At 33.1% G+C, this 24,200-nt stretch overlaps 2 protein-coding genes and 2 pseudogenes across 2 annotated transcripts; 1 reads left to right on the forward strand and 3 right to left on the reverse strand.

Moving 5' to 3' along the window:
• Nucleotides 1-14,424: 14,424 nt before the first annotated feature.
• On the reverse strand, nt 14,425-17,286 carry LOC110664146 (GDSL esterase/lipase 4-like; annotated as a pseudogene).
• Nucleotides 16,875-19,034, forward strand: LOC110665232 (berberine bridge enzyme-like D-2; annotated as a pseudogene).
• A 263-nt stretch (nt 19,035-19,297) lies between these two features.
• Nucleotides 19,298-21,572, reverse strand: LOC110664944 (GDSL lipase). Its single transcript, XM_021824863.2, has 5 exons — nt 21,122-21,572; nt 20,924-21,045; nt 20,143-20,367; nt 19,716-19,971; nt 19,298-19,637 (listed from the first exon to the last, which is right to left on the reverse strand). Exons 1-5 carry the CDS (start codon nt 21,369-21,371, stop codon nt 19,333-19,335), a joined length of 1,158 nt encoding a protein of 385 aa, XP_021680555.2. The 5' UTR covers nt 21,372-21,572; the 3' UTR covers nt 19,298-19,332.
• A 403-nt stretch (nt 21,573-21,975) lies between these two features.
• LOC110665244 (GDSL esterase/lipase 2) lies at nt 21,976-23,607 on the reverse strand. Its single transcript, XM_021825272.2, has 5 exons — nt 23,342-23,607; nt 23,133-23,251; nt 22,767-22,997; nt 22,429-22,678; nt 21,976-22,347 (listed from the first exon to the last, which is right to left on the reverse strand). Exons 1-5 carry the CDS (start codon nt 23,592-23,594, stop codon nt 22,115-22,117), a joined length of 1,086 nt encoding a protein of 361 aa, XP_021680964.2. The 5' UTR covers nt 23,595-23,607; the 3' UTR covers nt 21,976-22,114.
• Between the last annotated feature and the right edge of the window lie 593 nt (nt 23,608-24,200).

Consider the following 24,200-nt stretch of genomic DNA (forward strand, 5'->3'; position numbering starts at 1 on the left):
TGGGAAAGTGTGCACCTAGAGTTGTCACATGCGGAGTATAGGATTCTGTTTTGTCTTTTTTCTATAATTCTTCGTTTCTAGATTCTGCGTTATTCCTCGGTTAATATAAGAGTGCTTTAGTTTAGCACCTCAGTTTTGTGAAGTACATAGAAGTGTGAAATAGAGTTAGCAGACATGTTGAGGTCTGCCATGGAAATACGTTCTCCAAGAAACACTATATTTCTATCAATATGGGTCTAAGTGTTGTGCCTATCAAGTGCTAGGCATGAGTACATAAATGTGAGTTTTGATAGTATAATTGCACTAGATAAGGGTGAGGATACCACTGCTGGCAGTTGTCAGTGGATGACCCAGTCATAGTAAGTTTATGATAATAGTATATTCAAGAGAGATAAGAGATTAGAAGACCTAGTCTGTCAGGACGTATTGTAATAACTATACAATATTCTCGATGTCTGCTCTGTAAGCTGTAGATTATAGTACCGATATGAGATTATTGTGTAGAGCTGCGTGCATCCCCATGGTGCTCCATAATGAGGGTGTTTGCGAATGGTCTCTGTTTTGGTACAATTATGCCAGAACAGAGTTCTATATCTACAAAGGAGTTGGGAACTCCTGGTTAGGGATTTAGAGCTATAATATCGAACGGTCACAGTTGGATGGTAACTAAAGTCAGTAACTCGGTTACCCTAGCATGGGCTCGAGTTACATCAAGAGTTGTCATCAGACTAGAGGTTGCGGATTAGCTACAAAGTAAAGGTGACATCTATAGAGTGAGACCATCTGGTTTTCGGTATGGAATTTTGGATGGTTTTTGCAATACGACAGACATTTTGCTTAGAGCTTAGTGAGAATAGTATATATTGTGTGTATCAGCAAGGTGTAAAGTACCCTGCTACCTAGGGAAGGTTGAAACTATGAATTGATGATTTACAGAGCTATGATATGATAAGAGAGTTATTAATTTGACATGGTTTTGGCAAGGTGGTAAATATAGTACCTTTGTTGCAGTAAGTTAGGGTATAGTCCTATCTTTTCAGAAGGGATCGAAGGTTATTACTAATAATGATGACTTATAGAGTAGTATCCCAAATGGGATTGTAGCGTGAGATAAAGAGTTGTTAGCTCAGGTGTTCTGGAGAGAGTACAAGTTCCATGTAGGAATTATAAGATGTACGATCAAGATGTATGTAAGCCTTTAAATTGAATGACGGGTTTGGATACCTAGTATTTTAAGTTTCAGCTAATTAAATGGATATGAAAAATTAGAGTTGCTACAGATCCCCTCCCTAAGGTAGTAGGGGGTAGTATGTAGTCCAAAAGGGTAAGAATAGAGATCACGCAGGAGAAGTATGACTGCTATTCCCTAAGTTCATCCTTAGCTTCTTAATGCTTAAGACTAAAGTATACTCCAAATAAAGTAAAAAAAAAAAAAGGAACTAAAGTATACTCCAAATAAAGTAAAAGAAAAAGGACAAAAGTTAGCATCGATAAATCCTAAGGTAGTAGGGGGTAGTATGTAGTCCAAAAGGGTAAGAATAAAGATCACGCAGGAGAAGTATGACTGCTATTCCCTAAGTTTATCCTTAGCTTTTTTAATGCTTAAGACTAAAGTATACTCCAAATAAAGTAAAAGAAAAAGGACAAAAGTTAGCATCGATAAATCATAGAATATATATATATATATATATATATATATATATATATATATATATATATATATAGATGGAGTGCGGTTCAATTGCAGTAGAAGATATAGCCTGAATGCCAGTAGAAGTCTAGCTAGGGTAGTTAGAGGATCAATTCTGAGTAACATTGAGGTATAGATGACGTGGTAGGGATAGTGGAAAGGTATAAGTTTTTTATATGACAATCAGGTTCAAAAAGAAAATAGAGCTAAAGGATGGAAGAGTGAAAGCTCAGATTTGGGTAAGATAAAAAGAGTTGGCTAAAGAATAAACTGAAAAACAGATTAGGAAGAATAGAGCCAAAATATCGAAGAGGTGAATGTAGTTCTAGGAAGGGTAAACGAGATAAACAAAAAAAGAAAAATAAGGATAGAGAGCATAGAAAAGGATAGCATTAGGAAGAACATTGTTAAGTTATGGAACCCAGAAGAACAGGACTTAGAGCAAGTCATAATTGATGTAGTGTTAGGAGCTTGAGCCTAGAGCTTAGAGTTACAGGATATGGATTAGACCTTATTTGTTTTCTACCCCCAAGGTAGGATAATGGGGCAATGACATAAGAATCCTTTTGGTTGTTGATAGTATAATGGAAATTAGGTGAGGTGTGCGATCAAAGTAGGTAGTAACTGTTGAGCGCTCTGTGGTAACTTGAATTGTATTATCAGATAAAGAAGCAAGATCAGTAGGAGTAAGTTGGATAAAAGTCAACATAAGGGATATAAATATGCAAGATGAGGGATAATGTCATAGAGGCTTGATATTAAAATTTAGAGTGGTGAGACCTAAAGTCAAAAATTGGAGTTAGACATATATTTTCAGTGTGATCGATAGAATAATTATGTAAAAAAAAAAGAGGGTAATAATAAATAAATAAATAAATAAATAATAGTATGATAATATGTAGCAGAACGCTAATAACGGTCAAAATAGGACAAGATAGGTATAGGTGTAATTATAAGATATTGAGAAGTACATGAATTAGAGGAGTGATTGTTGGTAAGATTGGAGTAGATCTGAAAGAATCTGTGAGTACTTTTATCTTCTAGAATATATCTAAGTATAAGGAGTATTGGACAAATAATTATAAGTATGGAAGATAAATGGAGAGTAACAAGGAAATAGTAAATTCTAAGATGATATGCCAGGCAGAACAACAGTATAACAAATGGTAGATACAACTAATATCTTGTAATAACGCACAATAATTACAAAGAAATAATGAAATTAAAAAGGGAGACTAAGGGGTATGAGCTAAATCTTATTTATTAAACAATGGTATACCATAAATGGTGGGAGAACATTTCTCCTTCTTTTCAAATTGGCTCGTGTTTCGATTCTAGGAGATTTTGTTAAGAAGAGAGGTTGTGTCAAAGTGACCAAATTAATTGAAAATTTGATGGGCGTTAGTACATATCCAATCTTTTGAGGCGAAAATGACGATAATGGTGTACCTAATGTTAAGTATGAAAGAATGATCAAAGAGGTGACTGGAGTTAAATCGAGCTAGTTACTAGGGCTTATAACCCTTTTGAACTATAAGCTGGAGGAAGTATTATTTGCTAATGAGTTATAGAGAATGAAATTGTTGCTAATGGGAAAAGTTGAGGGTGAAGTTTGAAAAGCTATGGGCAGTATATGTGATTATATTAAGGAGAATGAACACGTGAAGTATTTTGCTCAGAATTAAGGCATAGCACATATTTCCCACAGCCGTGTTAGTTTAGATGGAAATTATAATTTATGGGCTCCTATCCATCCAGGATGAGCAATTTCCTATTAAGGCTGGTAGAGAATGATAATGTTCTGATAGGTAAGTTGGGAAAGAGGATACAAAAAGAATTTTTTATGGTTAATTACAAGTGTTACGTATAGTGAAGAATGTGCTGGTAGGAGTCAATCGTAAAGTTAGAATTCTCGAGGTAATGAAACTAGTAATCAAGATAAGACTAAGAAATAATAAAAAAAAAAAGTTAAAGTTGATGATGGGATGGACATCCTTGAAGGAAAAGGTGTAAGGGTGAGATAGGATTAAGATTAAGGAATAAGTACAGCATGTTGAAAAGATATCAATGATAGCAGAAATAGGAAAAGAAAGTGGATAAGATCCAAAGGACAGGAAGAAAGCTCGGTAGAGCTAGTTATAATGATGAGGATAAAAAGGAATAGGTATGCTAAGAACACACTAAGAGATGTTTGAAACAAGTTATTATGAGATGATAAATTAAAAGAGTAGTAGAGCCTAGATCTGAGTGCCAATGTGTCAAAAGTAGGCCACATATTAAAAAGCTTTAGGAAGAAGTCTAGATATTTCCATTCCAGAGAAAGAGTGGGAAATGATAAAGTTGCATTAATTGGGTTGTCAGGGAATACAAATACATTTGTCTTATAAGAGAAGAGACCCAATTCACTTTCCAATATTGATAAGTGGTGTAGGGTACGCTTGACACTTGGATGGAGCTCTACATAACTAGTTACATAAGATGGACAAGAGCTGGTCTAAGGACCTTAGTAATGACACAAAAGAGATTGAAAATTTGAAGTATCATGGGAGTGAGAAGATTTATAGGTATTGACCATTGAGGTAATAAGACAAGTAAAGGTTTCGAACGAGATGTATATGATATGTGCTACAGGAAAGCATTTCATAGGATACTATAGAGTAAGGAACATAAGTCATATTTTTGGGAAACAGAGATTATTGAAACAAAGGAGTGAGGACTGAAGTCACCAAGAGACACGTTAGGGCATAATAAAAGTGAGGTAAACGCCAAAGTTGATTAAAGTTATCAAATATCAAGTCGAGAGTAGTGGAGCTATAATGAGTACTAGAGATGAAAAAAAAAAAGAGGGGTAAAGGAGTAGTCAAATGTGATGGTTTAGACTCAAAAGGAGGATGATAGCTGGCATACTACGACAGGGGCAGATAGACATAAAAAATTTTAACCATCCATGAAGATCCAAGGTGGAAAGATGTAAAATTTGCAATGGGTGACCGTGTTCTTGAAGGTTTCTCCTATGAAAAGGGTTATGAGATTTGAAAAGAAAAGACAAATTGGCACTCCGTTATATAGGACATTTTAAGATCATGGACAGAGTGAGAGCAGTTGCCTATCAGTTAGAGTTACCACCAAACCTTTCTCATGTCCACCCAGTATTCCACATTTTCATGCTTAGAAAGTATGTTCCCGATCCTTTTCATGTGCTGCGACCAGCCACGATGGAGTTAAATGAGAATTTGATCTTTGAGGAGCAATTAGTAGCCATAGTAGACTATCAGATGAGACAACTTTGGTCAAGGCAAATCCCTATGGTTAGTCCTGTGGAGGAGTTATGGAGGAATACACTTGAAAGTTAGAGCGGGATATGCACAGCAAGTACTCATAAGTTTGATATGTAACTATGTGTCATTGTTCTGCCTTGTGTAAAATTCGAGGGCGAATTTTCTATAAGGAGGAAAAAATGTAACATCCCTAATTTTCAAATAAATAAATATATATATATATATATATATATATATATATATTATTCTAACCCTAGTATTGTGGACTTCACGTATGTACTTTCATTTCATGGAAATTCGATCGTCGCCTGGATCTGTAATTTCAAGCTGAGCAGATAAGCTGTTGGAACCATTTCAGAACCGGGTCAAGATTATAGGCTATCCCACCGTTTTCAGACGTTCTAGACGCGTTCCAGTTGTTAGATTTAGCATAGGTAAACTCGAACTCTACATTACTCAATTTTTGTCTTGTACTGGGTTAGAATAAAATTTATAAAATATTCGTGGATGATAAGAAAATTATGATTTCTATTGCAATAGCCTTATAATGTTGTTAAGGACCGCGGGGCAGGTTTATAGAATTTTTAAAGTTAGTTTGGATAGTTTTTGAAAGATATTAGTTTTGAAATCCTATAATTGAGTTGTCTGATGTTGTGATTATTGGTTTGGAGGGCCTAGGAGGGGCCATATAATGATGATGAGATATGGGTTGAGTTTAGAAATGTTATTTGAACCATTTTGCAGGTTGGGTAGGTCATAGGTGTAGGGGAGACTCTGCCGGATTTTCAGCATGACTTAGGACATCTTTGGTATTTTCTTAGTTTGTATTGAGTCAAATGTATTAAATAATTGTAATAAAATTGTCAGGTGAGCCGGGACAGCCTTCCTCCTCCGCCCAGCCTCTACAGTGAATTTAGTTAAATCAATGAGTAAGATATTAATTTTAATTGTAATTTTGATATTATTATATGTTCAAGTATGCCCACGCATCACTTATAAATATGTATCTATGTAGTTAAACACTAGGCACGTTTTATATTGCATTCATAATTGTTGAAGTCCCATGAATGTTATTTGTGGTAATTTGGAGCAGTGTGTGTGCGTGGCATGCGTGTGGTATGGTATTGGATATGGACAGGACAGGTAGACACGGCTTGAGTGTGTGTGCGTGGCGTGCGTGTGGTATGGTATTGGATATGGACAGGACAGGTAGACACGGCTTGAGAGACACTCGCTGGGATCCGGTCCTTCAGCGTAGACACGGCTTGAGAGACACTCGCTGAGACCCCGCATTTGGTATATTAAGCGAAAGTCCGGCTTGAGAGATACTCGCTGACAGAGGTTGGATTAAGAGGGCTGTATAGAGGATTAGCACCCATATATGTATTGCTTGACAATGTTGGGTGTGTGAGTACTCCAAATTGCCTTTTTACTGTTATGATATGAAAATTATGACGATATTGCATTTAACTCCACATGGTGCATTAGCTTTAGATAACTATAGAGATTATGGTTAAAATTGATATTTTACTCTCTGAGTCGAACGCTCACTTCTGTTCATCTATTTTTCTAGGTTACAGGAGGATTATTTTCTGTGGCTAACCTGCTCTTCCTCTTCGCAGGTCCATTGATAGTATTTAATGTATTTTGTACAATTGAGTTAAATTTTAGACTCCGCATGTGTTAGAAGCACTTATTTTTATTTTAGGCCTGTATTATAAAAGTTATGTTGGACCTGTAAAATTATTAACTGTATGCATGATGGGATTGGATGAGGGAGCTGAGCTCCTATTTGAGTTATGACATTTTGATTATGTGGAGGGTGAGCTGAGCTCCCCAATTTATTATATATTGTGTTTACAGGTCGGGTGAGTCAAAAACTCCCCATTGAATGGTCTATTTTATGGTCGGACTCTGTCCGGTTGAATTCTTGAAATTGGGCCCAAATGGGCCTTAGAGTTGGGTTGAGGAATAGTTAGGCTTATTACGAGCCTCAGGGGTTTTAAGCTAGCCTAAGTCCTAGTGCCGGTCTGGCCCATAGATTGGGTCGTGACATGTGGGTTAATTTTTTTTTATCATTTTAAAATAAATAAATAAAGTAAGAATTAAGCGCTTTGAGTGTAGAATAATATAATATATGACGATTTCAACATCGCTAGATATTACGGGTTAGCTAGAGCAAATCTAGCACGACGACGTGGCAACGTAAACTATAACATCCCCTTACCTGATCTACAGTGTAGCCGAGCAAAGGAATGCCACATTCTGCACTAAAAGCACCTAATCTTATTTTATTCAATTGAATATTAATTTAATTTCATCATAATTTAAAATAAGGAAATTTTAAATGATACAATAGTTTCCTGTATTATTAACATTTTACCTATTAGAGAATTGACCTGTTAAAATTATCTAAATTGGAAAGTTTCAAATCTATAAGAATTTTAAAATCACAACTCATAATTCTTTATCTATTCACATCCATTTCTATACATGAATGTCATTATTCACATTCATTTACAAAATGTGTACATTTATTATACATCTCAAAATTTAATTACAAACTTTGTATTTAATTACAATATACATGATCTTGCATTATTGTGGGTCAATGATCTCTACCAGAAATATGCAGAGGTGACAATGACCACTACTGCAGATCAGTTCAAAATCTTTGTCCCAAGTCTACTGGGTGAGGAGAAACCATCGCACTAAACATTTTTGCTTAATGGTGCACTACAAAATAAAAGTATAATCTACAAACAAAAATATTTTTCATACTTGTATGAAATAAGGAAAATACATGTTTAAATATTCATAAATCATTTAAAAAGAATGTAGAATTTATAACATCAAAATTTTGTAGTCATTTCATTTGTTTACTCATATTTCCATATTTTCATAATCTTTGAAAATATTTATTTTCATCGGATCTTTCTTTTTTTTTTTTTTTTCGATATTCAACTTTCTTAATTATTTTGGTGCCCAAAGTAACTTTTAACAGAACTATTTGGATTGGATACGCGGGTTTTACTGGCGCTCGACACTCGGTGGCTCGGACCGTCATACCGTCGGACACATCAGTGCCTACCGGGTATGCAATATGATTGGGCATAAAAACCATAGGAATAATTATATAGGACACTTAGTGCTTGCAATTATTTTTCAAAGCAATCATAAATAAGGGATAACCATATCGGACACTCGGTGTCTGCCAATGGTATCTGGGCATAGAAGCCATGGGTAGTACTGCTAATCTCATCCCTTCTTGGCATGCTAATCTATCCAACTCTTGCACTACTGTCTAGGCATACTCAGACTAATTTATTATCATTAGCAATTCAATATTCTCATTATTTCATCATTTCGTTATCATACTTTCATCACGGGAACATAGGTTCCAAACATAATTTCACATGCCATTCATGCTTAACATACCATTGGCATTCATCACAATTCACATTTTAACAATTATGCTTACATTTCAAAATTTCTAGGTTTGGTACCTCAATTTCCTTAGTAAATTTTGGCTAAGGTACAGCAGGAATTAGGCCATACATTCTTTATGAGAATTATAGATCTATGTCTTATATTTATTTTGGTTTTAGAATAATTCAATTTGCATTTGTGTAGTTTCTCTTGCACTACTGTCTAGGCATACTCAGACTAATTTATTATCATTAGCAATTCAATATTCTCATTATTTCATCATTTCATTATCATACTTTCATCACGGGAACATAGGTTCCAAACACAATTTCACATGCCATTCATGCTTAACATACCATTGGCATTCATCACAATTCACATTTTAAACAATTATGCTTACATTTCAAAATTTCCAGGTTTGGTACCTCAATTTCCTTAGTAAATTTTGGCTAAGGTACAGCAGAAATTAGGCCATACATTCTTTATGAGAATTATAGATCTATATCTTATATTTATTTTGGTTTTAGAATAATTCAATTTGCATTTGTGTAGTTTAAGTTATGGCCATTTTGCCAAAACTATTCCGATGACCAATATCCAGTTTTTAACTCACTTCCAGAATCCAGGCAGATTTTTAGACTTACTTTATCAAGCAAATTTGGATAGGCTATAGTCATAATTTAGTATCATGGCCTTCATATGAATTGTTTCCCTGTGTCTCAGGATTATACAGGTTCAAGAATTACTCAATTTGAAGTTTTGTAGAGTAAGTTATACTCAATTTAGTGTGCACTGTTTATTTGGTCATTTTTTTGGATTCCAAATTTACATTTCCAGATTTCAGCCCTAATTCAGGTATCTTCTAGTCAGTTTCAGGTCAAGTGCTCTTCATAAAAGTGGTTCCTATATGTCTTATCTTTCCAACAAGGTAAAATTTACCTCATTTGGAATTATATACGGTGAGTTATGTCTAAGTAAATATGATAGGTTCAGCTGCACTACTTTACTAATTGCAGAATTGGTTCTGGGCAGTTTTTGAAGCCCAGATTTGAATAAGCTGCAGTTAGAATTTGTCATTTTGTTCTCCATGAAAGTTATTTTTTTATGTCTTAGCTTTTCAATAAATTAAGAATCACCTTATTTGGAATTTCTTAGAGTGAGTTATATTTATTTTAATCCGGACTGTTTAGGATACCCTGCTCCTAGATTTTAGGTATTGTGACTCAACTTCTAGCAATTATTTAAGGTATTAACACACAGAATTAGAGTAACTTGTTCCCATAAAAATTTTAGTATATTGTCTTATCTTTAATTTTTCATTGATTTCACATCAATTGGAATTATAGAGCTCAAGTTATGAGCATTTAATCCCACTTGACTCAGGCTATCCAGATTCACACTTAAGGCGCCAAAACCAAATCGTTTTATTTCTTCACCATATCATTAATGTTTCTTAATAAATACACATCAAATAGTGATAACACAAGCATAATAGCATTAAATAGGCTTCATAAAACCCTAATTGTATAATACCCTAACTTAATTAACAATAACTTCAAAATTCATGAGATTTCTTAGCACTAACCTAGATTTCTTAGCACTAACCTTGATTACAAGTCCTAGTCAATCTCAATCAACCTTTAATTCACCAAAACTTGACTCTCCTTCTTGTTCTTCCCCAACCGAAATTCCTTCCTTTAATAACACCCATAATTCTAATCAATATTCATAATAATCTCGACAATCAACTTGAATTTCATTAATTCACAACTAACGAAGCTTAAATCAATACTTACCTCAATTAGTCAACAATTCTTCTTCTCCAATCTTCCAAATTTCCTTAGAATCCTTACTTGCTTTATTCAATTCAAAGCTCAATACAAGGTTTTCTCTTATTTTCTTATAAAATTTATAGAAACTTTATGAGTTTAAAGCTTGAAAATAAAGCTTCAATGGAGGGATAGAATGAGAGAGTGGGACGGCAAGGATGGGAAGAAGATGAAGATGAAGATGCAGTGATGGTGATGAGGTATATTAGTGAGGTATCATTATAATTAATATCCTTTTCTTATGTTACATAATTATCTAAATAAATTTAATTATAATTATTACAATACAATAATTCCATTTATATCCTCATTAAATTTCCATACTCCTTTTGGTTAATGAAATCCCATTCCAATACAACAATCTCACTAAATTTAATTGACATTTCGATCAAAAGTCAATTCATCAAGTGAATTGACCAAAATGCCCTTTATCGGATTATAATCCATCTTTTTCAATAATACCGATTAAGTCTATAACCCGATGGTCACTTCAATTTTTATTCTACTTATCTTAATTAATTTCCATCTCATTTTTAGTCCTCAAGCTGATTTTGAATAATACTATTCAAAGATCAGAAATAGTACTATTCAGAGCTCGAAATTCTCGACACGTTACATAAACGTTTCATCTTCATAATCATAATCACAATCATGTGAAACGTGAAAAGGAGTAATTCCTTGAATCGACAAAGATGCCACGTGTTTTGCCTCTAATAGTTTGAGAAATAAAAGGATTGCATTAAAGGGCATGTGGGACCATAATTACTGTACTCTCATTTGTCTGAGGTGGTGCATTTATTCGCTACTCGCTATCGTTGGCTGCCACTCTGGCTCTGGCTTTCCTCATTCGATAAATCTTACAAAATGATGCATCATTTTCTTGTCTCATGAGAGAGAGAGAGAGAGAGAGAGAGAGAGAGAGCAATAATTGAGAATGTGGCAAAGAAATCGTCAAAGATGATATAGTTAATCAAGGAATAGAGCATGCTCAGTGCTAATCTTTTAAGGTTTCATATTAAATGTGAAGTATACATATATTTAATGTTATATAAAAATAAAAATTTTATTAAAATTATTAATTTATTTTTATCATTAACTTAATGTGTATGTATATTCTATTTATTAAAAAAAATTCAAGGAATAATACCGAATAAATTTATAATTCATATCCATCATTTAATTTAATATAATAAAATGAATTTTAAAATTATCTAAATAATTATTTATTTAATAAGAAAAAGCTTTTTTTTCCGGTAAAAACGAGGGGCTTATACTACCATCTTCGCTTGTTCATGGATTCTTCGCAACTCCTTTTTTCATCTATTTGATGAGATTCTCTCTCTTTTTTCTTTTTTTCTTTTTTTGACTTTATTGAAGAAAGAATATATTTAATGATATTTATTCTAAAAAAAAGAGTTACATATCCTCTTTTTTTTTTCCAATTTGTGTTTCCTTCTTTATTTTGTAGAAACCTTATCTTTTATACCCTTTCCATATAATATGAGGTCCATGTGTACACATTGGGTTGAGTAGAATTCGATTCAAATCGAAAAATCAAATTAAATCTAGTTAATTCGGTTCGGTTTTAAAATTTAATCGGTTCGGTTTGTTTTTATATTATAAAAATTTTAGTTATTTCGGTTAGGTTTTAAAGAGAAAAAAATCGATTAAATCGAACCAAACCGAATAGTAATTTATATATTCAAATTGAACCAAATCAAACTGAATTAATTTTTAAATTGATTTATTTTTATAGAAAATTTACGAATTATATTTAATTATATATATATATATTAATTGTTTAATTTCATTGATTAATGGTTATTAGGTTCAAACCAAAGCCAAAATTAGACCAAATACTTGAAAATATAGTCTAAATTAAAAAATCAATCAAAAATTAAAATCGATTAATTTAAACCAAATCAAACCAAAACAAAATAGAGCAGTTCGGTTCGTTTTGATTTTTCATCCATTTCGATTTGATTCGATTTCTAAAATCTAAAATTTGATTTTTATAATTTAATTTGATTTGGTTCAGTTCGAACCGAATGCTCACCCCTTTGTACACATGCCAACGAACTTTGGTCTTTCAATTGTGGAATTTTGCATCCATTCAAAAAGCACTTATCGATGAGATCAATAATTGCTGCAAATTTTTTTTGCCATTTTGTCAAATACCTTTCCTTCATTGTTTATCTACTTTCAACTTTTTTTGTGGTTTACATTATGCTTTCAATACTTGCCTACCAAAATTCAATATATTTTTTCCGCTACTCTACTTTCAATTATCTAGTTGTTGTTTTCACTCCACCTTTTTTTTAAATAATAATCAAAGTCTATAAAATAAAAAAATATATAATTATAATGAACAAATTTTAATTCAATAATGTTAAAATATTTTTTAAAATTTTAAAATTTCGGGTTCCAATTTTAATAATAATTAAATTAACGGTTTTAATAATGAGTACAACATTATATTTATTAAAATTCATTAAATATGCTTATTTAAGATTAATTTTACATTAAAAATTATCAATAATACATTGAAAAGGGTGGAATATTATGTTATCAATTTAAAATATATAATAAATAAATATATTTAGTGAACTTTAACTTTACACTTGTTAAAAAAAATGTTAAATTAATAAAAAATATATATAATTATGATTAAAATACATTAAAGAAACTAATAAACTTTAATTCAGAATTATTGGAATCATCCCTGGAATTACAAGGTTTCGAGATTTGAATCTCAATTGGAGTGAGCTATATACTTAATTATAAACAAAATAACCCTATAAATAATAACAAATAGATAATACAAAAAATTTAATGTTAATGAGAATAAAATCTAAAATCTCTAGACTTCTAGCTTCCCCAACTAAACTAAAATTTCATTGGATTCATTGACTTTCTTCTTCAATCAAGGTTTTCCTCTCATTTTCATCTTAACATTAGTAAAACCACTTGTGTGGTTAAAATGCCTATATAAATGCCCTAACCTAATCACATAGGTTAGGCTTTACCCCAATTGCTAATAATTTTGGTTCCTAGCTAGGATATGGTCTCCTGAAAAATGTTTATATATTTGAGGATGAGAAGTCAAAAGGTTAAACTTGCCTTACTAGCAAGTACTAAATGATATGATAGTCATTGGAAACTATTTTATAATAAATTATCAGATATTCTTGGTGTATGTATATTCTTACTCACAGAATTATGAGTCTCATATTCTTAAATTTTAAAAATAATTCATTTTTTGTGAATGATAAGTACACTGTCTTTTAATGCATTGAATGCACTCAATAATTTACCTTCGCTATATATGCTTGTGCTCTCCCCCCTCTCCTCCCTCCTTATTGGGCTTCATTTTGTCATGATATGTTAGAGGAGAGTTCTCAACCGCCTTATGGTCTTTATCATCAAATAGATATTGGATATTCATAAAATTAAGGGGTAATTTTGTTCTTTTTTCTGTTTTAGTGGGAGAGGAGGTTAAGAAATTGATAATACCAAGAATAACAAAACCAATCATTTAATATTCTAAGAAAATCTCATATAAATTTGATTCATTATAAACTTAGGTGATTATAAACTCAGGTTAAATGTGAATTTCAGGTTAATGTGAATTTCACTGTATGTATCGCATCTTGAGTCCGAATCCACAATTAATCTAATATGGATAAAAATTTCCTATATTAATGAACTTTATCTCATTAAGTTAGAGTTATTTTTAAAATTATGAGATTTCAAGTTCAAATATAGATTAAAGTTAAATAAAAATAATCATTCAATTAAAAATTCAATTATTTAGTTAAAATATATTTAAATTAAAAAAAATCATTTTAAATACTTTGAAAAAAATTACTTAATTATATTAGTCTTAAAAAAATGGGGATGAATCATATATCTAATGGGCTGTGTCTTACTATGGTTTATGGCCTCAATATGGATTAGGAGCTTGGGCTGAACCCATTTGCCCAATAGATCATCTCTGATGGTTTGATTTGGGTTGGGATTTAATTTATCACATATTCCCATGCATTGACATTATCAGCATTAAAAAGCTTCAATAACAGTTCCAATTTTCGTTCCAGGCAGAAGTGATCTTCTCCATTGCAAGAAAGAGAGAGACTCAACTCTGAACAAGCCACAGATTTCTTTAAAAAAAAAAAAGATTAACAAATGTCTGGAGCTATTAATGTTCAAATAGCTGTTTCATATTGAAAGGCCCTGTGACATAGGGTTTTCCCCTCCATAGTAGCTCAGCTAATTGGCAGTTGGCCAGTTCAGTAGTGTGAGCACCATCAAAACAAATATACTAGGTTTTCTGCATAATTCATATGCTTCTTTCCCATTTCTTCCTTTGCATCCGCTTTCTCTGTATGTTCCACTGCCACAACAGGCAACCTTCCCCTCCCTGAATCCTACATGAAGATTTTGCAAGAAATTAACACAGTACAGACTCTGCATATAAAACCTTTGGTTAAATAATAACAATAATAGCAATGAATATTTGTCCTCAACCTATCACATTTTGAGGGATTATTCACTCTATCCCCAAGTGAATTGTAGTAATCAAAGATTGCATATTTGAATCCTTGTAATTGGTCTTCTAATTTCTTGAGGGTGATCTTGCTAATGTTAAGGGTCCTTCAATGCAGCCGCTGCCTAATTCAGGATTCATTGCTTCCATTACTGGAACCCAACCCAAAGGTCTACATTTTGAAATGCAATCTTTCTTGCTCTTAAGCTATAAAATTCCTGCAAAAGGAGAACAAAAATAAGATAAAGAAAACATGGAACAATCGCAAATTGCTTATCTCTGTAGAAAGTTTTGACATAGCTGTGAACAAGATGTTCTTACTTTGAGCACCAATGTCAAGTTGCCAATCACCATTTCTACATATGATCGTTGATAGGATTAACTGGCCTTAGGGTTTGATGCATAAAAGCTGAGGTAATCATTGCCTCCAATGCTAAAAAAGGTAAAGAGCTCCCCTTAGGACCCTCTCTGCTTCTGCATCATCTAGTTGCTGCTTCGATGTCTTTTTCAGTGTCTTAAAATACTCTAGCTGCATTCTTGGTTGTTTCTGGAAAGGAAAGGGCAATCAAAGAATAAGAAAATAACATTGGATTACAATGGTTCATTTTCTTTCCCCTTTTGAAGATTCTGTTTCTTTACATTCCATTACTCCTAAAATGCGGCATAAGCTCTCCTTCAGTAGGTTATTTTCATTTTGAACAAGCAAGGCTGCTATGTGAAATCAACAATCATAGGTCTTCTTTGAGGAAAAGTTATGCATTGATTGATTGCTTAGTTGTATGAGCTAAAAATATTTCACATATAGATACTATTAACTAAAATGCAGCCTGAATTTCCTAGAAGTATTTATATTTAAATTATGTTTTAAAAATAAATAAATTTAACATACACATATAATTGTATAATTACATGATATAGAAAGGAGAAAAAAAAATACAGAATAAACCGTAAGGTTTATATCTGCAGGCAAAGGAGAAAAAATTTAACTATGATAAAAAAAAAACTCTAACCCAATAATTACTTAAAACTCTCAAATCCTAACTGTTTTCGAATATCTCACAAATCTGTCATAAAAGACACAATATTATAAAATATTATAATATTTATATTGATCCATATAGGGAGAGAAACAATTCACTATCAAATTTCACTTTTATTCCAATAAATCGTAATATGAAACTTTTAGATCTAATCACAATTTAAATATATAAATATATATCCAAAATTTAAAAATCACATAGAAATAATAATTATCTTTATATTTAAATTATTTAGAGGACGGACCGATCTTCTACAGTCAAGGTTTTAAAACCATATATGTATTTATTTAAAAAAAAAAAAAAAACAAATTCTATAATTTCTCTATCTGTACTTTCTAAAATCTAATACCTGAGCAGCATTATTGCACCAGAGGGTTCTTTTAACACACATTCATCTCATCACCAATCGTAATCGTACTTCAGAATTCAAAATTTTTAAACTTTATTAATTTTTATTAGTACAATTATTCTAAACTTGACTTTATACAGAAATGAATATATAATAACTTTTATATTCAATACTTGTGTAAAGATTTGTATATTCAAACCGATTTAGTTATGTACGCACTTAATTGATTTTTACAAATATTAAATTTAAGAATTACTAAATTTGTCATTATATAAGATTGAATTTACATTAAGGGATTAATTTCCATTTTTCCACCTCCCATTTCATATATTAATTAATTTTCTGCCATTAAAACAACAAAATATAGGTCTTGCATGCGCATGGTAGCTAGCATTTGGTCTTACCTTCCGGGTTATAACCCGGCTAGCGAATTTCATATTCAATAATATATACTCACTTGTGTCGCTGCATATATAATTCGTATGGATTAACAAATAATAAAAAGTCCTCTATTGCCATGAATAAGAACAGATAATAATTGATCATAGGCATGCAGATTGCAGGCCTTGGATTTTAGTGTTTGGCAGGTTCTATACATCTCTACTGCCTTCCTTATGTAGCTCTTTATATGCTGATCACATATATGTAAGCTGTTCTACGACTCTTGTCACCTTTAAATTGCCATTAAATAATATTAATTAGGAGTTGTTGGGTAGCATTAAAATGCTTAAATGGCATTATGGATAGGAGTTGGTGAATAATTGATATTAAATCATGTGTACTAATAAAGCTAATTTTTTGCAAATTGAATGTAGAAATTACGCAACAATGTTATCTTTCGAATGGTGTTCTCACATGGCGTTTTCATAATACTAAGGTCTTTCAATCATTCTGTAGTTTAGTTTTTGGACTTAACCTCTTTTTTCAGAAACAGGAAGGAAAATTATAAGGAGTTCCACTTCGCTAAACTAGCAAATATTAAAAGAATGGCCGGCTATGTTCTCTGCAATCTTCATTTCTCCATCTTTTTGTCTTCTACGATTCACACGATTCTCCTTCGTTCAATATAACCTGTTTCTTCTCCTTTCCAATCTTCTCAAACCCTCCAATAAGATTAAGAACCATGGTTGGCTTCCTTACTACAGACCCATCTTCTCTATTCATCTTTTTTTATTTTCTTCTTGCCCCTTCTCTATGTGCTTTTGCAGACCAGATAAACTTCTTGCTTAGCTCATAATCACATAGCCAACTTCACTGTATTTCCTAGCACGGAAAATGATTCCACTGCTTACTTTAATCTCCTTGAATTTTCCTTCAAAATCTTCGCTTTGCAGAACCCATGATTCCTAAGCCTTTAGCCATCGTTCTGCCAGAAAGTGTAGACCAGCTAGTGAAAACTGTAACGTGTTGTAGGAAAGGATTGTTGGAAATTAGGGTAAGATGTGGTGGGCACAGCTACGAAGGGACTTCATCTGTAGCCAGCGATGGAGGTCCTTTTATAATTATAGACATGATGAATCTGAACAAGGTTTCAGTGGATTTGGAAGCTGAAGTAGCATTTGCAGAAGGGGGTGCAACTCTTGGTGAGACATATTGGGCGATTGCTGAGGCAAGCAGCGTTCATGGGTTCTCAGCTGGGTCATGCCCAACTGTTGGTGTTGGTGGCCACATTGGGGGAGGTGGGTTTGGGTTATTATCAAGAAAATATGGACTTGCAGCTGATAACGTGGTTGATGCACTTCTTGTTGATGCCAAAGGACGCTTATTAGACAGAAGAGCCATGGGAGAGGATGTGTTTTGGGCAATCAGAGGTGGTGGAGGAGGTGTTTGGGGTATTGTTTACGCCTGGAAAATAAAGTTGCTAAAGGTGCCGGAAGCAGTGACTTGTTTTATAGTCTTCAGACCTGGCACAAAAAGTCACGTCGCTAAGCTAGTAAACAAATGGCAATATGTTGCACCGAGATTGGATGGTGAATTTTACGTGTCATGTTTTTTGGGTGCTGGTTTGCCGGAAACAAAAACTATTGGAATATCAGCTACATTTAAAGGGTTCTTTTTAGGTCCACGAAGTGAAGCTGTGTCTATCTTGAACAAAGTCTTCCCTGAATTGGTTATTGCAGAAGAAGATTGCAAAGAAATGAGCTGGATTGAGTCCATTCTATTCTTCTCAGGCCTAAGTGAAGGAAGCTCTGTCCCCGACTTGAAAAACCGATATTTGCAAGGGAGGCACTACTTCAAGGCCAAATCAGACTATGTGAGGAGGGAAATTTCTTTAGCTGGTATAAATGGTGCCCTGGATATACTTGAAAAGGAGCCTAGAGGGTATGTCATATTAGACCCATATGGTGGGATGATGCACAATATAAGCAGTGAAGCTATAGCCTTTCCTCACAGAAATGGTAACCTCTTCACAATTCAGTACCTGGTGGAATGGAAAGAAAAGGATAACAACAAAAGCAAAGAGTATATAGATTGGATAAGAGAATTTTATAATTCAATGACACCATTTGTGTCATGGGTCCAAGGGCTGCTTACATCAACTACATGGACTTTGACCTTGGAGTAATGGAGGTGCTCAAAATGAGGGTCCCATCTGGGGATGCAGTTGAGGTAGCTAAGGTTTGGGGTGAAAAGTACTTCTTGAAAAATTTTGATAGGTTGGTAAGAGCCAAGACGATTATTGATCCAGATAACGTGTTCAGAAATCAACAAAGTATTCCTCCAATGTCGTCCTCAGCATGCTCCAAAGCCATGGTTTAAGAGGAAGACAGATTATAAACACTTGTGCATAAATTTTAATACATGTCTGGAATCCAAATCTCTTAGCCATATTAGATGCAGATACAGTCAAAAATTTTAAAATATTTCCATCATATGATGTGAGTGTAAAAATGTGTGTATTTGCTACATATATATATAATCAAATACTGGTTGAATTCGATATATTATAGATTTAAAATAAAATATATATTTAATCCTACCTATAAAATAAATGAAATATACATTTATATTGAAATACACATTTATATTTTGAATCATGACCAATATTACGTACAATAATTAATAATTAGTGAACATAGTAGTTTTTTTTTAATTTAAAATTTGTGATTTTTTAAGGTATGTAAGATAATAGAAAGATTCAAATTCGAGATCTCTTTATTCTCTATACCCTTAAAGTGTAGGAAAATTAATTAAGCTACCTCCTGTTTGACCTCTATTCATTATGGAATACAAAGTTCCCGAAGGATAATCAGAATCAAGCTCAAATAATTGTTTCATATTATAAGGTTTTGTAATTTCTGGTTCACCATTCCACAGAAGCTCGGCGAACAAGATGTTGGCACTTTCGCAAGGATGGGCACCATCAAAAAATACATATTCACTTGGATTATTGCACACATAATAGGGTTCTATTCCACAATGACTGGCATTGTTCGACCCATAACCACAACAAGCAACATCTGCTACCTGGAAACCTACGTACAAACCATGGATACAAGATGAGAAATTGCACACAAACAGTGTATAGAATTGGAAATATGGCCATGACTTACCATATTTTGAAGGGTTTTTAATAATATCATAAAGCGAAGTGTAATAATCAAAAACTGAATATTTGAATCCCTCTAATTGGTTCTCTAGCACTTGAGCTGCCTTAAGCAAAGCATTGTTAAGTTGTCTTGCCATCTCTGAGAGACTTTCAACACACTCATCGCCACTGATTCCATTCACTTGTTTTGCGAGTGGTAGGCAACCCATTGGTCCTACGTTTTGGAAGGCAAGTTTCCTTCCTCCCATTTCATATATTTCCTGACATAATACAGTAGTAAAGAAGCAATTCAAGAAGGAAAATTGAAGGAAATGGCACAAATTGTGATTAGTATTAGGCCTATTAATTTGAGAGAAACCCACAATTCTCCCAATACAATGGATAATTTCTCCAACTTGTATAGGAATCACGCTTAAAATTAAAGATATTACCTTGATCACTTCTGTTAAATTGCCAATCACTACTTGTAGAAATTGTTCTTGCTCTGATTCTGTAGCATTGGGGTAGTTGCCAGCAAAGTAAGTAATGTCATTGCCTCCAATGCTAAATAAATACACTGCTTCCATCAACATCTTCTTTCCCTCTTCTTCACCAAGCTCCTGCCTCAACTGTGAGGCCACCTTCTTGAAGAAACTTAGTTGCAATCTAAGGTTAATCTGGGAACAAATATTTTATATTGCAGTCAACTTTTAAGCACCTTCTTGTTTTTAGTTCAAAATGAAATAATTCTTTTCTACTAGAATTCTCCGCATCCTTTTCAGTTCAATTTTCTGCAAATTCTCACAGATTGAGATTAGAAAGATAAGATACCCAAAGAAAAAAAAAAAGATCAGAAAGATGAAATTTTAGGTTTGAAAATTAAAGGCAAACTCTTAAATTACATTAGATCAACTGCCAATATGAAAATTCCAAGTCTTTAACCACCAGAATTTAATAACTTGGTACTTGGTGGTAGCATCTAGAGACTATTACTATAGCTACCAGACCAGCAAATTCTGTAGCAAATACCTGTGTTTACTAGTGGGATTGCGGGAAGGATATTATAAGTCAACCCCAATTTTTTATTTTTTATTTGGTTTTGATTGAAACCCCAACTAGAGATCACCCTAAAGACCACTAAAGTACCATTGTGCTAAAGCTCATTGGTTCAATCCCAAAAATTTTAATTTCGCCAAATTTCAGTCAATTGGCATGAAAGGATGACATGCATACCAATCCTGGATTAGTCTCAGGAAGAACACCAGCACCACTAGCAGCAAAATTGGCTCCATTAGTGAACTGCTGACTACCAGGTTCTAGGTAAGGTTTCCACAGTGGTAACTTTGCATCCATGGCTGCAACCACAAAAGATAATTATTAGTTTCCCTTTTCTAGATCATGTAAAAGAATTAAAATGCCTTCAATCTTTACCAATGAAGTCAGGGATAATGCGACCATCACAAAATCTCCCAGTTGGGAACCCGAAGAAGGTCTCCCCATATGGCCAATACACTGCCTTATCTTGAATGCTTATATTCAGATAGTTATTGTTGCCTGGATCGTAGACAGAATCCCCAAATACAAACAGGGCAGTTTGCTTTCCATCGGAGTTTACTGAGATGAGATTGAGAAGGCAGGCAATGAACAACAAGAATCCCAAGAGAAACCTTGGGCTTGACATTTTCTGATTGGAAAGAGCAGGGTAATTTGTCCTTTACCTGAGAATTCCCCCACTTCTGACCATTTTCATGGATGTATACTCTCTCATTTGCGTAAGAACCAACCTAACTTTGACTTTGACATTTTTGAAACATGTGATAAGCGGAATGGTTGGTGCAAAAGAATTTCAATTTTCAACTTATTCTTCCCATTTTATTCTGCAGTTCCTCTATGGGTAACAATGCCAACTTGTAGATTTTTAGGTAGATGTATCGTTTTCCAGACTTGATTAAATCATGGGTAATAAATATATGATAGAAATATAAAGTCATCAAGAGGATTAATCTTTTGGAAAATTAAAAAGTGATCAATTTTGCATATATATAAATCTTTTCAGTAGTATTGGAATGTCTCCAGGTCTGGAAATCCTCTCCAAAAAATGACGAATTAGTGGACCCAGTTGGGTGGTTTTACTGTGAATAATGTGCATAGCCCAGCCCACCCAAAACCTTTCCTATATTCTCCTTGGTTATCAATTTAATGAAGAATGAATCCAGCAAAACTTTTCCTATTAGTTCTTTACTGAAGGATGATTCAGCACAAGAAAAAGAAGCATTGAAGATCCATTTCACATTGTAATACCAATTAGATATTGAGATTGAGGATTTGAACAATTACACCTATTTTTCCTTTCCATGTTCTTCCTCTCTTTTATTATAAACTACTTATGAAAACGCTTAGCATGGAGGATTATTTATACTTGGCCTAGAGTTGAAATAGTTGTTTAAGATTGTAAGGCCTTGTCACATTAATACTTCCACTCCACATGAGCTTCGCAAATTGGTGATCGGCCTTCTCCGTTGGATGACTATCAAAGAACAGATATTCACTCGTATCATCGCACAATTCAAACTCTTTGATCTTTCCTATACCCCCACAGCTTGTGATTCCTCTGTATGGCCCTGTTCCGCAACATGCTGATTTCGCTTCCTTGAAACCTTCAGAACGCAAATCAGAGCAGAGATCAGAATACTGACCTCAGAAAACTAAACTGTGACAAGCATATAGATAGATAATACCATATCGTGAAGGGTGCTTAATTCTTTCACTTAATGACTTGTAGAAATCAAAATTTGAATATTTAAATCCTTGCAGCTGTTTCTCTAGCTTCATAAGCACATTTGAAAATGCCTTATTGTGCAGTTTCACCAGAACATTAACTTGTTCCAAGCAGCCACCTGATGAAGTTTTTGCTCTCATGGGCGGTAGACAACCCAAACGCCCCAAGCTTACAAACCCAAATTTTCTTCCTCCATTCTTATATATTTCCTGAAGCAGCAAGCAATAAATAAACTTGGGAAGAGAAGAAAACAAAGGAATTATTATATAACTAGTGTTCATATTTATATAGACATACTTCTAGCACAGTCGTCAGGCTGCCGATAACCATCCCTACGTACTCTTCTCTGGAATAGTGCTGAAATATACTGGAATTCGTGTTGAAAGCTCCCATATAGTCGTTGTTTCCAATGCTAAATAAGTAAATGGCTTTGGACAACAAGGCGTTGGTCTCTGATTCACCGAGTTTGTTCCTTAGTCGTTTCTTCACGTACTTGAAATTAATAAGCTGTGTTTTAAGGTCTGATGTCTATATTCAAAGGAAATTAATTAAATCAACTTACTGCTCTGTGTGACCACCCCCATAAAAAGAAGTACCAAATAAATATCAACTTATAGAATCTGATTCATTCAAATTATGATTGAGAAGAGGAAGATCACGTACAAATTCTTGAAAAGTATCCAGAACACCGGCTCCTCCTGATGCAAAGTTCACTCCATATCTCAATTGATGATCTGTGATCTGAATATATGGTGCAATGAATGGCAACTTTGCATATTCAGCTGCAATGGATAATTTTTTTTTTTGGTCAGAAATCATATATGTAACACACACTTGCAAAAGAGAAAGGGAAGAATATAGAAGTTTCATACCGATAAAATCTGGAATTACTCGACCGTCAGAAGCTCTTCCAGTAGGATGCTTGAAGAATGTTTCCCCGTAGGGCCAGTAGCAAGCTGGACTTTCAGGATTGTTATTATTATTTCCAGCATCAAATAGAGAGTCTCCAAATATGAATAAGGGAGCATGATTCTCTGCAGACCATACATGACTTTTGCTGGTATTTTGAAAGAGAAGACTTGCAAAGAAAACCCACAAGTGAAAATGGAACCTTAAATCGGCCATGTCTTAAATCGCTTCACTCTGTTATGATTTCAATATTCTACTTACTTCCTATTATTATAATGTTCCTTTTGCAGACACGACACGAGATTTTGTGGTGATGATGAAGGCAGCGTTTGTTCGTTTGCTAAAAGGAGCTTTTGTGGTTTTTGATATTTTAAAACCTTATTATTCTTAATTAATTTCATTTCTTTTATAAATTTTAATAAAATTTGAATTATTAAATATAATTAATTTTATAAAAATAAATTTAATAGTTTTTAAATAAATATTTATATGAAATTTGTATGAAATCAATTAAAATATGAATATAATTAATGTATTATTGAGTTTACAAATTCCAATATAAAGACCTAATTTAAAAATTATTATACTTATTTTTATATAAATTCGAGTTTTATGTAAGTCACACCTTATATATTATTTTTTGTTTTAATATAATCAATTTATTTTAAATTTAAATTTAAATTTAAAATTTTATAATTCTAAAAATAAAAAATATAAGAGTAAATTATAACAATCATCTTTCAATTTATATAATTACTCGTTTCAGTCACTCAATTTAAATTTATTAAAATAAAATATCTTATTTTTAGTTTTATTTCAAAA

This window comes from Hevea brasiliensis, chromosome 6, assembly GCF_030052815.1.
Source record: "Hevea brasiliensis isolate MT/VB/25A 57/8 chromosome 6, ASM3005281v1, whole genome shotgun sequence".
Classification (NCBI taxonomy): domain Eukaryota; kingdom Viridiplantae; phylum Streptophyta; class Magnoliopsida; order Malpighiales; family Euphorbiaceae; genus Hevea; species Hevea brasiliensis.

Excerpts from the sequence above, each read along its gene's own strand:
- LOC110665244 (XM_021825272.2), bottom strand. The coding sequence starts at position 23,594 with ATGGCCGATTTAAGGTTCCATTTTCACTTGTGGGTTTTCTTTGCAAGT. Across the intron at positions 23,252-23,341 it reads AGTAATTCCAGATTTTATCG|CTGAATATGCAAAGTTGCCA; the intron begins GTATGAAACTTC and ends TATCCATTGCAG. Across the intron at positions 22,679-22,766 it reads GCCTGACGACTGTGCTAGAA|GAAATATATAAGAATGGAGG; the intron begins GTATGTCTATAT and ends TTGCTGCTTCAG.
- LOC110664944 (XM_021824863.2), bottom strand. The coding sequence starts at position 21,371 with ATGTCAAGCCCAAGGTTTCTCTTGGGATTCTTGTTGTTCATTGCCTGC. Across the intron at positions 20,368-20,923 it reads CTGAGACTAATCCAGGATTG|ATTAACCTTAGATTGCAACT; the intron begins GTATGCATGTCA and ends ATTTGTTCCCAG. Across the intron at positions 19,972-20,142 it reads ATTTAACAGAAGTGATCAAG|GAAATATATGAAATGGGAGG; the intron begins GTAATATCTTTA and ends GTATTATGTCAG.